We start from the raw sequence: 15778 nt of genomic DNA, 5'->3' as shown, positions 1-15778 counted from the left end.
ATTTTGAAATTGTTCTCTACTCATGTGAGTATAGAAGATCTGTTAAGAATTAAGTAGTATGCTATGCATCTATCTGAATAAAATTTATAAGAGCTCCATTTTTATAGGATGCAAAATAGGAAATGTATTTTGAATTCAAAAGTACTTACAAGAAAAGGTATTTTAATTGTTAGAAATTCAGAAGCACAACTTAGAATAAATTGTATTAATTTTTCACATCAGCCGTTTACCTCATTTCTCAAGGAATTGTATTTTACCATTAAGCAAAAACCATGCAGACCATGCGTGTTAGTATATATTTCTGAAGATACTTTGGATATCCTTTTAAAGAAACAATTATTTTTACAATTGATTTATACTTAACATGAAACTGTTCTAAAATCATTGCATATTAGTTAATAGTTATTTATATGCCAATAACATCTGAAAGACACCACCCTCCATTCAAGTATCTGTGACTAAAAAGTCCCTGCCCCATGGAGCTTACACTCTAAAATAGTTTTATACATCAGAGAGGAAAGACATTTACTCTTTAATATCACAATTTTCAAATGTTTAGAAGGAAAACCAAATAACATTGATTTCCAATGGAGCTTTGGAGATTATTCCATCAGTACAAGCTGGGAAATGCAAGAAAGAAGCTAATTTGAAAATAAATTTGTTAAAGCATTGTTATAAACTACATTGTTAAAATGAGCTTACCATATCATGCACATTGTATGTAGTGAGGTATTTAATCTAAGTCTAGTAGCTGACACTATATGGAATTTGATGTTTCCAAACTAAGTTTTATGTTGTGCAGTACAGACAACACTTTGCCAACCCAAACCTCCATGTACATTTCTTATTTTTAGATTTTCATTACTAAAACAATTGTATTGAAAATTATGTTATTATAAAATGAGAATCAACATCAATACAGTATGTATACACACACTACCCTCTCTAAATATTAGAAAGTCATCCATGTAGTCTTCAAAATCTTAAGATTAACTTAAAAATAACAAAACTCATTGCATTTCACTTCTTTTCACTTGTTGTGTGTTTTTGGAGTCTTTAAACACGTTTAAGTTACACTCCAATGTGGTAAGAAAAATTCTTGAAATTATATGAACTCAAGATTAGGTAATGCAAAAAATAAAATTATTGAAAATTATGAAGCTGTAAATGCTTTTTAATAAAATTATCATAGATGAAAAATCCCAAACTAATAAATTGTTTGAATACAGGTTTGAGTTTCAATCGCTGCATTCTTTCCTAACATGTTTCTACAGTTACACTCAATATCTCTTCAGTTGTGATTCCACCAGGCCCTGGTGAGAAAAATCGTGTATTCTCATGGTTAGAATCACATTTGGCATCAGAACTCATGAGATCAAGAGATACACATAGTTATTTTTAAAAAGACGCGTAACAAGACATAAAATCAGCTTTAACTGCCACCCCCCCCGAAAAAAAAAAAGAGAATCACTCAGGATGCTGTGACCATAGGCTCCAGTTGTCTCTCATTGATGGTTATGAAGCCCAAGTTCAGTTATCTCTTCCTATCTGGAATAAAACTTATTTATTGTCAAATAATGTTGATTTATCTCTGTGGCATACTTAGAGAAGAGGAAAACGTCATTCAGAGAGATGTAAAAAAAGTATTTAGAAAGTATTTAGGAAGTATCCAAACTGAAGCAAACTAGGATATTAGCTACAATAATTGTCATTAAACATGGATATACCACATTCCATACCAACAGAATCACAGAATCGTTGAGGTTGGAAAGAACTTCTGGTTGGCAAGGTCGATTGGTCCAACTCCCTGCTGAAGCAGGGCTACCTAGAGCTGGTAACCCAAGGCGATGTCCAGATGGCTTTTGAATACCTCCAAGGACAGAGACACCACAACCTCTCTGGGCAACTTGTACCAGTGCTCAGTCATCCTCACAGTAAAATGTGTTTTCTGATGTTTGGACGAAACTGCCTGTTTCGGTGTGTGGCCATTTCCTCTGGTCCTGTCATGGAGCACCACTGAAAGAACCTGATTCCACCTTCTTTACGCCCTCCCTTCATGTATTTGTTTACATCAATGAGATCCCCTGTGATCTTTTACTTCTCCAGACTGGCTGAACAGTCCCAGCTCTCTCAGCCTTTCCAAGCATAAGAGATGCTTCAGTCCCTGCAGCCTGGCAGTCAAAGGTATTCCTTTAATTCTGCATATAATCTTTTGTCAAACATTTTCTCTCTTGAAATATATGTGGGATAAAACATTAAACAGGTGGAAGCAGTGAAGAGAGCACAAGAGAGCTCTTGTGTGTTGTGTGTCTGTTTGGGGTATTTTGAAACTCGTTTTGAATAAGGCTTTCCTGTCCTAGAATCAGTCAGACTTGCTTATGAGTGGCATCCAGCATATAGTTGCAGGGTAGCTAGTCCTTTGGGATCTATTTTTTAGTATCAAGATAGGTCAATTAGGTGGGATGCTTATGAGGGGCAGGTATCCAGCATATGGTGGGAAAGATAAAGGTAAGTCTCTCAAGTTCATGTGACAATTTAAGATGTCATAAACTGAAAAAGGAATTCTGGCCCTTTCCCACATTATTGGTTTATTCCTGACTTGTCTTGATCTCTCCTTGTGGAATGGTTTAAGAAACTGATCCTTGCAAAAACTGACACAGCAAAAAATTTCAGCAGTTGAAGGTACAAAGAGGCAGGAATAAATACACTTTGTGTCATGACTACAAATACTTAATCTCGATTTGGTTCCTGCTTGCATAACAGAGTCCTCGGTGTATGCTGACATTGGCATCACTAAATGCTAAGTAAAGTTCTCGAAATACTTGAATAATAAAATTTAAATTTTGTATTGAAAATTTACATTTTTCTTAGTTTCTTATGTAAGAATTCGTGAAATTAATATTAATTCATATATTTGATGAAATAATTGATATATTTAATTTTCATCTTTCTGCCATGTAATTTTAAGGCTAATCTGAGACTCTTTAGCTGCGCAAATTGCGCTGCATAGATCTTGAGTTAGGATCTCTGTCCCCCAGTAGCTGTTTCCTCTGATGGAGAGTAGTGTGGGATTTAGTTCTGCCACAAACTTTTGACTGTCAGATTTTCATAACATCTTCATCTAGGTTAAGCATTTCTGTAGTTCAGCAGCTTTATTTCTAGCAAAAATTTAAATTTTACTATTTGTCTGATAATTAATTACAGAAACGAACTATTTCCATGAATAGAAGGTCAAAACATTTCCAAGGGCTTTCACTATTTAGAAAAGAATGAACAAGGTCACAGGTGGTAGTAATTCTGCTCCAGCAGCTCTTGGGTTTTAGATATAATAAAGATTATTACAGGCTTTTCTGAAAAAGCCTCATCTTCATACAGAGTTTTTTTTTTTAAATTTTCAGTATATGAAGGAGTTCCTTACAACAGCTGAGAGAGAAGTGAAGCAGTGTGTGATGATGATGATGAGCTAATTCACCTTTCAATGAGATTGAAGTCTGACAACCTTATCAAGAATTAGAATCTTTTCAGTCATTGTCACACCACAGATGTGTGATGTTTTGTGTTGAAATCAGTGGAGCTGCAGTGAATCACTTTTCTATAATCTTATTTCACTTTCTGAGTACATCTGAAAGGTGATCTCTGAGACATGATACATTGCTGGATGAGGAAGACAGAAAATTATTTCAGTTTCTTCAACTGTTGACTCCTGTATCAACAGGAAAGTTCAAAGTCTGTAGAAGTTGGAAAGTGACCAGATCTGTATACTTCCAAAAATACGATAGTTGAAAAATTCATAATTCCTCTTGTTTTTGAGACTTCAGACCACAAAATACAATGCAGTGGGAGACTGATAAAGGATCATTTAGCAATAGATGGACACTCTTGAAAATCTTTTTTTTTTCTCTAGGGTCTTCTTTTCTGTTACTTAATTCAATGCAGACATTCATGTTTTTTAAATGGTCTTGTTACAGAAAATGAAAGAACAGATTTACAGCTAATTATATCTGAGGTACTTTCTGACTGGTATGTCTTATGATTTCCTTCTGACATATAGACAAACAGCAGTACCCCTTTCCACCATGATGACACATTACTTCTCTTTAACCATTTACTACTCATTTTTGTTTCAAACATGTCTAATTTGCATTACCCTTCTGATGGTACAAAAAACTTCTCATTGCTATTTTTGAAATTCAATTTACGTTTATAATACTCTGCTTCAAATATATTACTGGCAGTGGTTTTATTGGTAGAATTGTTTTCGTTGTAAGAAGTGCTCACAGTGGGAGGAAAAGCAAGAATAACAAATGTAATGATGTCAACCAGGTAGGTACCAGTGGCCAATTCCTTACAAAAGATGCCTTAAATCAATGGTGAACCTGCCCTTTATTTGCTACAGTAGCATTGCTGGTTCAAGATAGGTGTGTGCTCTGCTGGCTAAGACAACTTATCACAAAGGTGAAATTAATAATTTCCTTGGATATTTGCAGGAGAATTCATAAATTTATGCATAAAATTTCTGACTTGCTCTCTTCTTTCATGGTACTGGGTAAACCTCAAAATAAAAAAACATCTGTCCCACATCCAAAATTTTCACTAATGTGTACAGTTGGCTAAACACCTTTCAAAGTTTGTCCCACTTATTTACTTCTTTGAACTCTCTTCAAATATGAAATAAACCAATAAAGCTCTTCAGATGCACAGAAGATCCATGGAAAGAAGGGGTGGGACAGAATTGTAAAAATTCATGCAGAACTTAAAAAAGTATTTCAAACACTAAATATGTAATAATCTTTTTAGGGTAAGCATCATAGGCATGCTATTATCAGTGCTGGACTGATAACATGGGAATGAAAGGGAAAAAAGAAGGCAAAGAGAGTTTAGGAAAAACAGAACAGGATAGTTTAAAAAATAAAAAGAGATTGAATCTTTGGGACAGGTGGCATCTTTCATGAAACAATATGCGTTGTAAAGATTATTTTATATAATTTGACTTTGCCAGTGTATATCATAGGAATATGATTTAAATTATGCTTATTCTATAGATCAAGATTTTTATCCAGATTAAAATAAATCCCAAATCCTGTTTATCCAGTCCATGCATAATTATGTGGAACTGTTCTTAATCAAAATACATTATGTAATGGAACATAATCAAAAAGATGTAGAAATGAAGCAGAAGGGAGCAAATGAACAAATAAACAAGGTTCTCAGCATATTTCACCTGCAGGTCTTTAGAGCTAATTTTGAATTTAACCATTTCAAATGAGCATAAAGGATTATCTTCTGTTTTTTTATCTAAGTGGTAGGATTTTGTTTAGAAAATCAAGTTTAGTGTTAGTGCAGTATTACTTCTGAGTTCATAAGGGTTTCTGTTTAATTTCATTTATTATTTTCCATTTTTCCTGAATTCTTAAATATATTAATGGAGATAATTTAAACCATCTTTTGAAATATATTCTCCAATTTTATTTATATATATATATATATGAGTACGTGTGTGTATATGTTGTATGTACATATATACATATAAAATGAAAATTAATATGCATTTCATATTTCAAAGGAGAAAGAGGACTACATTTTTGACTTTTCAGTCATGAAATAATAATAAAAAAAGATATTGGATGAAATTCTATCTTCAGATATTTGCAAAAAAACTCCAAGTAAATATTGGCAGGAGTCAAACATTTGTGGCATTGAGGACAGTATTAGCCCTTTTTGTGTAAATGCAAATATTTCATGCAAAATTAGTAAATAACACATGCAAGTCCAACTCATATGCACATGGCTTATAATCAAGAAAACTTCATTGGTGCTTATGCTAACATGCATATATGGTTTGAACCAAGAGCATTCACGGAAAGGAAAATGCAGAATGATCAGCAGCATGGCAACTTTGTCAGAGTGACATTGCTACAGAGCAACTATCTAATGCAAACCAATATGCACATGACCTTTTTTGGGCAAAGCATGACTTGAGTTGTGGGGTAAAACAGTGATTAATAAATGTGGTTAGATTTTTTAATATCTAATTTTTAGTAACCATTTTGCCCCACATCTGATTCTACTTGGATTATTTCCCTTTGCTATCTATCCCTTTATCATGCAAGAAGTTAGAATTAAAATTAGAAAGCATTGAACAAGCTCTAAACCCGACAGATAACATGGATATTCTCCACACTTTATACTGGAATTAAGTTTGATATAAATACCTCCTGCTCTTACCAGTGGGTGGTGTTATTCCATGTATTTAGGTGTGAAGCAGACAGGAAAGAGATAAATCTTTCATAAGTACAACATAAATCACACAATTCTTATATTATCCTTGCACTAAGTGTAATACATTCAAACTCACTTTTAAAGGAAATTAAGTGATTTCCACAAAACCCGAGGGATAGATTTGTGAACAGAATAAGAAATAAAATAAACCAAAAAAAGATACTAAACTTGGGTTTTTTCCATATTTTATTTAAAAGAAAGCCTCCATACTGCCTCACAATCATATTGCAGAATATGGTCAATTTAATCCATTTAGTTGTTATTTCACATCAATAACAAATCCAAGACTAATTCCAGTACACCAATTCCTGAATTATGCAACATTTCACCTGACAACACATCCATTTTCAGTTATTATTTCATACGAAACAGGTGTTCTTAGTACATCCATTAGTGGTAATGAATTAATTAAGGCACACATGATTTTGTAATATCTTCAGAAATAATTCAATGAGCTACTTTAGGCTTAGGCTGCACCCACCTGCAGCTTAAGGGCATGATCCTGCAAAGTGCTGAGTACCCCACAATCCCACTGCTATCAGAGGGAATTAGGGCCATTCAGTGCCACACAGGATGAAGCTACTGATGCTGCCTTCCACTGCAGTAATCCCCAGCAGAGGTTTATACAAGTATCCTTGTTCTGCACTGGTTATGTTATCCCTCTGGAGGGGACACTCATGGAAGTAAGTGGGAGGTGAAGCCCACATTATTTAATTTTCTGTCTTATTTTTGAGATCTGCTTTACTTAATGGTAATGATAAGGTCAAACTCTTAGTGATTCAGCTTTATAAAAGCTTTTAATCAAGACCATCATTTCTGCTGACTGCACAAAAGTGTATCACTCTGACAGTCATTCACAAATATATGTATAGATACCACATGGAAGGTGTTTGAATTTATGTCAAAATTTTGGAGGTTGATTTCTAGTTAAACTTTAACAAAAATGTATAGGTATTCTTGTTCTTGACAGCTTTATGGAGAGCTCTGCAAAGTCTTTAATCTCCAACCCTGAATAGCTCAGGAAAGTATCCCTCCAGAGACACATTCACGGATCCTAAAGATGCACAATGCTCTCAGTGTCTTCAAATCGATGTCAACTTTTCAGAAAAAAATGTTGCTGTTTTCAGAAAATAAGCCAGAAATAGAGATGCTTACTTTTATTCATTCCTTTTCAGTTGGCCACATAATATATATTTCTATAAGGAGAGTTTACAGGTTTTTTAAAGTCAAGAACAGAAAATGTGAGTATTGTGCCTTTTTACTTCCTAGAAATGAATTTCTGTTGGATGGCTAAATGGTTAGTAGCACTGTGTTGATTTTCAGTGCAGAATTATGTGGTTGTGAATGCAAGTGAACTACTGTTCAGATTATCATGTAATTCAAATATTTCACTTTGAAAAGAGCAGCTAAACCTGCCTCTTCAACCCACTCCCAATATACCTGTTCTAGATTACACAGTAGGATTTTGAAAAAGAATTGATCTCCACAGGTTTTATAGAACAGTAACTCTATAGATACCAACACATGTAATCTTGTTTGATACTGGAAGTGGAAAATCAGGCCAAAGAACAAATAAATTCTGAAACAGGTATGGCTGAAATAAGAAAGCTACGAATTTTTTTTCTCTATTTAAGCTTATAATTGTCATCTGGAATTCTCAGTGATAATTCAGATTACTGATATAGCTTGTGATAACCTAGGCAGGTAAGTTTTTGGATGCCAAACTTATATTGGCTTGGTTCTCAATAATTGCTGTATATCCACCTTCTCAGGTTTGTACTTTTACAGCTTTTAAATAATAAACATTTACAATCTCTAAATTCTCATGCATTTATCTATTCCTCGGCATTGCTGCCTGAAAAACAGAACAACATACCATGTTCATGTCAATGCCATTGGTGTATGTCCATGCATGCTGGAAGTATTCCTCAAGTCGCTGCCGCAGAGGGTTTGGAATTTGATGAAAGCGTATAAACTCCTTCACTCGCAGCATCTGCATGTGATACCGTGCAGTTCCCGAGTAGAGTCTTTGGATTATTGCAGATACATTTCCGAAAATGCTAGCGTACATTAATGCTGGATTAAATAGAAACAAAACTTACTTAAGTCATAACAACGGGTTTTGCAGATGATGCAACAGTTCTTACAATGTACTTTGCATGTAAAACAGCTCAAATGACAGTATTTACATTTTCAGAGATGTAGAATTGGTTTACCTGAGGCTTTTTATTGATTTGATTGTATGAGTACCTACTCAGTTAGCAGATGAGGCTTAAACACTAAATCATAATCAAGTTGGTAATTTTTATCTTGGGAGATTTGTAGACCTGAGTTTAGTATTGTAAGTTGGGTTCACCTAATTTTAGAGACTTTTGTAGAATTAAAACCAAGGAACTAAGGCTAAGTTCAAGCTAAGAACAAAGGGCAGAGTTAAAAAGCTATGCACACATTTATACGTTCAGGGTTTAAATGAAAAATAAAATATAATTATGATTATCCAAATATGATGGGCCATAGTTTCCTAAATCCACTCAAAACTCAGCTTCCTACCCCATATAGGATTTGCTTACACAAATTATATGCAACACAAAACTTCTGACAGTTTGGATAACAGATTTTGAGTAGTCAAGGAATTTGACTACTTCCTGACACCAAATGAGTCACAACATATTTTTGCATACAACGTTGCTTTCCCTGGGAATTTGCCCTTCCGGCTGCATGCTTATAATCTTATTAGCTTAGAATGTTAAGCCATTTGCTCAAACACTGAGAAAAAAATAAGATTAAAAAAACCACGATAAAATTACTTACAGCCAATCAACATGACACAGATGGAAAAGATTTTCTCTGAGTTGGTGTTTGGAGACACATTTCCAAATCCTACACTTGTTAGACTGCTGAAGGTAAAATAAAGTGCTGTAACATATTTGTCCTTGATGGATGGTCCAGAGCTTGCATCACTCTTATTATAATGCTTTCCTAGTTGTTCTCCTAAAGAATCCAACCAGCCAATCTTGTGAGCCAAGTAAGGTCTTTCTACATTTCCAATGGCATACCAAATGCAAGCAAGCCAATGTGCAATTAGTGCAAATATGCACATGAGGAGCATCAGAACTGCAGCACCATATTCGGAATATCTGTCCAATTTCCGTGCTACCCTCACCAAACGCAGCAGTCTAGCTGTCTTCAGAAGACCTATTAATGTAGTTGTCTGTAAAAATAAGAAGAAATTTCTCTGTTAGCAAATGTATTGTCCTGAATAGTAATGATGAGTAAACCACTGCAAATTCCCCCCCATTTCAATGTAATCTTAATTTCATTTTCTTTAAACTATCAATTTCATTATAAGAACAGTGAAGAAAATAAGAAATGCATGTTTAAAATTAAGATATATTGAAGTTGTCATTATCTGCTCAATATTTTTTTCACTTTGAATATTTTACTTGTTCTGGACTCTTCAAAGAACTGTAATGGACTTAAATGATCCATTAGATTAATGATTTTTTTGACATGATTAATTCTGTAAGTTATTGGAACTACTCATAATTTGTAGGCCATGTAGGTAATAAGTATTTTTGAACAAGGCTCTGTAACTATATGCGATCCTAACTTAAAAACTCCTTGCAATGCTCTGAGCACACATATTCTAGAAGAGAGAAGTAATAGGGGAGAAATTTGCCAAAGTTTCTTCACCCAGACGGTGACTGGACACCCCTCTGGGCTCCCCAGGGAAGTGATCACAGCACCAAGCCTGGCAGAGTTTGAGAAGCATTTGGAGAATGCTCTCAGGCACATGGTGTGACTCTCTGGGATAATCCTGTGCAGAGCTAAGGGTTAAACTCAATGATCCTTGTGGATCCCTTCCAACTTGCCATGTTCTATGATTCTGTGACCTACAAATATTCTTCCTGTTTGTAACGGTAAAAATACTCTATACAGGTAAAAGAAGATGAAGCAGTGTGAACAGAAAATCATGGAAAAATTACTGTTGCTAGACTCCAGATGAATCTTTTTGCATCTTGTATGTGTCGTGGTAGAAGCTAGTAAAAAAGTACTGTACCATTAAAAAAAACAAATTGAGGCAGTTATAAACCAGGAATATATTCCAAGTTTTCTAATGCAGACCTGCACTGTTATTCATTGCAGGGTTTTTGAGGCTTGGATCTTTTTAAAGGAAACTAAAAGTTATTAATATAAGTTTGTAAACGTTAATTAGTAAATAATTTTCATACTTGTTTATTCCTTGTAAAAGAGATGGAAAACACTGTAAATAGGAACTACTTGATTTCAAAAATAACTCAGCTAACATTTTCTCTGCATTAAGTCTGAACATATATTAAAGTATTCAGTAAATGCCAAGACTGAATACATTTTTCCCACTTCTTTTTTTAACATGCATGTATATTACATGACACTGGAAAAGTTTTCCAAGCCTCACAAAACACTCTGACAGTAGTATGCGTCACATTAAAGCTTTCTTGCAACAGGTACTACACTAGTTTTTATGTTTTATTAAATCCTTGTATCTACCATGTTTCTGAGTAAAATTCCAAAGCCTTTGGAACAAAATAAGTCTTTCTTGGCTGCATTTCTCAGTGAACAACTCAATATATTGTTCATATTTTATGAGTAGATGAGCAAGAGCATGTAGGGAACACTGTTCAATTTAACATCCCAAAGAATTATTTCAGGGTGAATGTCTCATTACCACATAAAAAAGGTTTGTGAGCTCAACAAGTATTGTTGAGCTTTTTTCTGTTTTGACTGTAGTAGTAGCACAAAATATAAAGGCTACATTATGCCTGCAATGGTTCCTTCATGCCTACATGATTCTCTCCATGAGCTAAGTAGAGTCATGGAAAGTTTAGATTGAAGGGACCTGTAAAGGTCATCTAGTCCAAACCCCTGGCAATAAGTAGGGACATCTTCAACAAGATCAGGTCTCAGAGCCCCATCCAACCTGGTCTTGAATGTTTCCACGGATGAAGCACCCATCACCTCTCTGGGCAACCTGTTTCAGGGTTTCAACACTCTCACTGTAAAAAATTTCTTTCTTATACCCAGTCTAAATTTTTCTTATATCCAGACCCTCTCTTTGTTCAAAACCGTTACCCCTCGTTGTATACCAACAGGCCCTGCTAAAAGGCTTTTCTGTTATAGGCTCCCTTTAGGTACTGGGAAGCTACAATAAGGTCTGCTTGGAGTCTTCTCTTCTTCAGGCTGAACAAGCCCAGCTCTCTCAGCTTGTTTTCATAGGAGAGTTTTTCCATCCATCTGGTCATCTTTGTGGCCCCTCTGCTCTAACAGGTCCATGTCTTTCCTGTGCAGAGGGCTCCCAGCTTGATGCAGTCCTTCAGGTGGAGGGCAGAGTTAGAGAGGCAGAATCACCTCCCTTGACCTGCTGGCCATTCCTCTTTTGCTGCAGCCCAGCATGCTGTTGGCCTTCTGGGCTGCGAGCACACACAGTTGGTTCATGCCCAGCTTTTTGTCAACTGGAACTCTCAAGTCCTTCTCTTCTCCATGAGTTCTTCTTCCAGTACGCACTGAATGTAAAGCTAAAATATCATCTCGTAACTGTCTCTTTCTTAAACCAAATGACCCACTGATGTGTGTGAGTAACTCAAACTGTCTTCCAATGTGCATTAACATGCTCTTGCTTAACCTGTATTTCATTTGCTACAGGGCCCTTTGCCATTTTTGGCATTGTAAAGTCCTCAGTTTCTCAATAATTTCCTGCCTCACACATTTTATGTTAAAACCATCATTAACCTTCTACCTTTTTTGCAGCCTGTAAATAAACCTGTTGAATATGAGTACTATAGCATCAAACATAATTAACTCTTTTCTGTCTCCTGAAAAAAAATCTCAAATAAATGCCAGAATTTGGCCTTTCAGCCTATGCTCCATTACCTCAACAGTCTCTTATGAGCACTGTGCCACTGTTGAAGATTTTTATGCTGTATGCATAATGATGCTGAAAATGTTAGTACACACAGCAATTAAACAAAAATATTCCAACTAACCAAAAGTTCTTATTTATAGAAGCATACTGGTACTTCAACTGCCTTTGATAATTTGACAGAGGACAGCCAAAATGGTCCTGCAGGTAACTGCTTGCTCAAGCAGTAACGAGTTTCCTCTTTGCCTCCCTTGAAAAACAAGGGAAGAAAAGCTGATATTAAATGCCTCTCTGACATTAGCCAGCCACCTAAATAAATAAGCTTCCAGAGACTCTAACCTAATGCTTCACCATCCTAGCCTGTACTCAGTCTACAGAGTTACTAATACGAAGGCAGACTGCTGTATGATCAGACAAGCAGTCTTCTGTGTAAAATACTTGAAATTCATTGGAATATGTTTTCAAAGTAAGTTGCTAATCTGAGCACAGAAAACTTATTACTTTTCCCGAGATGTTTTCTGAGCTTGATTTTCAAATATATTCTAATTTGGAAAGGGGCAAAGTACTGATTCTATCAGTGGAGATGCAATCAGGACGATGAGGTTCAATCTCAATTCTAGAAAAAAGTGAGATTCCTCTTTTCATTTTGCTTTGACAGATACACTGTGTAATGGAGTGAATGAAGATTCCAAAACTAAGAGAACAAGAGTACTTTGATTAATGTGTCATTTTAGCCAAACCCTATCTATTTTCTTGATTTGTTACTACAACTAGAAGAAACATTTACATTTTATGAATATGCTGGATATGTAGATAATGATGTACTTATTTTTATTTTCTAAGGCAGTATTTTTCCTGTTGATAGAATTTTTAATAATGTTCTTTAAAATAGTTCTGATCACTCTCATTTGTACAAACAGTAAAAGCCTTCATGCTTTTCTGCATATTCCAGTTGTGTTCTCTCTGTCCTCAATTAAAAAACCCCCATAAATATGAAAATTCTCTTGCTGAAGCTGCACTGTTTGTATATTGCCATAGGTTCTAGATGAAATGAAAGAAGGTCTAGTTATCTATATATCAGTCTGAATTTTCCCTACAATCTACCTATTTTTGAAATGAAAAGTTGATAAGCATTAAAACAGGCATTATTTTAGATGCATATATCTAAAACATCTAGTAATCTTAAGCAGGATTCCCCTTGTACGTGCACTTCATCTATGTGTCTTTCAAGGAGCTGAGTACTGCAACTGTTATTTGTTTAAAATCCAACTCAGACTTGTCACCCGAAAGAATGATTAAAAATAAACTTCCAAAATACTAGAAAGTAAAAAGTCTATCTACTCTTTATTTTTATCTTCCCACATATCAGGGATGTCACTTAACTTTTACAACACAGACACACAAAAAAAGAGTATTATATACTACCAGTCATAATAATTTTTTTCTTAGTCACTTTAAGCAGAAAAAAATTAAAATTATATTAGTTCCCTATTTTTGAAATTGTAAGTTAACTGTCTAACTCTGTTGCTTTCCTATGGTTGACAAAGTACAACTCAAATAGAAGCATTCAGATAGTGCTGCATGTGGTATTTGGATTATTATCTCCTGCCCTTTCAAGACTCTGTTTGATATCAAGGTGTTTTAAAGCTGGATGAGCACACATGAAGCTCTCTATAGAGCTTATGTTGTTTAATAAAAAGACTATTCAATACAACTGTTCATAGGGAATCTTATTTGAAGAATCTCTAGATAACAAAAAAGAGCTATTTCATAAAATAGATAACCCTTATGACTGAGAAAAAAAAAATCTATTAAATGAAAAATGTTCCATTCTGACAGTTTTACATTTGCTTCTTCTTGCCAAACTATCAAAAATGGATCATTGGGGAAATATTATAGTTAGCAATGTAGAAAATAAAACTGCAGTAAGTAGCAGCTTAGAAAAAGTGATTGACATATTCAATATCATGAATGAGAGAGTGAAGCCATGATGGCATGGGGAACGGGACATAGTCTATATAATCTCATTGTTGCTTAGTTAAACAAACCAGTTTTTCCAGACAGTGAAACTTTTCAATTACTAGGTTTTGAGGGAATAATCAATTCACTTATATTTGCAATACTGAAAAAGTCATTACATGATCCAATAATTTCTGTTTCAAGTTCCATGGTTTTGTATTTGTATACTGATCTGCAAGAATGCACTTGTTTCTTACTAATCCGTACATTATCTTATGTTAAAATTATCCCTTTAGCATCACTAACACCTGGCACTTTGCTCTTAAGTACATCTGTAACAGGGGAGGTAGAAGAATGATGTTCAGGGGCAAATTCAAAGAGTACTTCATCAGTGAACTTTGCAATTGGTCCCTGTTGTAATTCTTTACGTTCCACACTTCTAATTGCTGAAAACAATTTTTGGCAATGATGAGTGCTCAGTGATAAGAAATGGATGCAGACCACATCTGAAGGGGACTGTTGTGGTCAGAGTTAGAAGTAATGCCATTATCAGAACGTTTGTGCTGTCAAAACCACGGAAAAAAATATCTGCAGAGACTGAGAGGTGCCACAAACAATGAATGCAAAAGGTGATCAAATTTTCTCTTAAAACTCTAAGCTTTTTAGTCACCTTCTGAATAGTAAAGCTCTCTTCTGATAAGAGAACTATTAATATGTTCCCTCTGTTCTTTATGTTACTCTTTCTCTTCTTATTGCTTTCCCTTAACAGAATTAATTTCTACTGCATGGTATTATCTACATGTTTCTCTACAATCCTCATTTACCTTTTGCTTGGTTTGCTGCTTTTTTTAAAAGAACTGCTGCATTCTGTGCATCACAAAAATCCAAACCGACTGACTACTTGTCAGTTCACTTTCCATCAAAAAATATTCTATAATTTTAGCCCTCCTTAAACTAAATAAAATTCTTTGGATGGAGGAAGAGTTAGGTCAGTAATCCAGAATATAGCATATATTTTATACACCTGTGGGCCATTTTGAATGCATATATTGAACCCTTTTTCACTCTACTGTATACACAGGGTGAGGATGTAAATCTTGTCTAACAAGGGTAATCCCAACTAATCTTTTTTCTTTCTTTTGATAGTCCATATTCTTGATAAAACAGACAACAGTCAAATCTTTTTGGTAACTGGTATAGTTTCCACTTCAACTAATCTGTTTTATGCTAAGTAAACATCTGATCTAAAGATTTTGAACAGAGAAATTTTATTTTGATGCTTCAATGCCAACACAGCATTATATGCATTTTTGCAGTTTTTACAAAGCAAGCAGCAATCAAAAGAGCAGTTCTTATACAAAAGCATTTGAAAAAGTCCTTCATAAGCAATATATTTCTTTCATTATTTGTCAAGACAGTATCAAATATGGTATAAGTGAAAAATACTAGCTGAATCATTCAGTGTTTTCTCTTGTTAATGAAAGCTAATATTGTACATCATTCTAAAACGGAAGACTTAATTTAAGTTTAACTTTAAAAGATGTGGTGGAATTACTAAACAACCTGTAACTGACAAGCGAAAGATACTTTAGGGCACACAGAATATTGTGGTTAAAGTAAAAAATTAAGATTTAAGATTTC

At 34.7% G+C, this 15778-nt stretch overlaps 1 protein-coding gene across 3 annotated transcripts in view; it reads right to left on the bottom strand.

Annotated features, from left to right (window-relative positions):
- Positions 1-15778, bottom strand: part of KCNH7 (potassium voltage-gated channel subfamily H member 7) — a 220056-nt gene that overhangs the window by 28726 nt on the left and 175552 nt on the right. For 2 of the 3 annotated variants that reach the window (XM_027678733.1, XM_027678735.1), the window contains 2 exons: positions 9091-9490; positions 8156-8355 (listed from right to left, as the gene is read on the bottom strand). In XM_027678733.1, coding sequence (XP_027534534.1) covers positions 8156-8355; positions 9091-9490 — 600 coding nt within the window. Of the gene's footprint in view, positions 1-8154; positions 8356-9090; positions 9491-15778 lie in introns of all 3 variants that reach the window. The other variant, XM_027678734.1, reaches the window with a different exon arrangement.

Source organism: Neopelma chrysocephalum, unplaced genomic scaffold, assembly GCF_003984885.1.
Source record: "Neopelma chrysocephalum unplaced genomic scaffold, ASM398488v2 Primary Assembly neopelma1_44, whole genome shotgun sequence".
Lineage (NCBI taxonomy): Eukaryota > Metazoa > Chordata > Aves > Passeriformes > Pipridae > Neopelma > Neopelma chrysocephalum.
The sequence above is the reverse complement of the archived record's forward strand: the minus strand, read 5'-3'. Positions and strand labels throughout refer to the sequence as shown.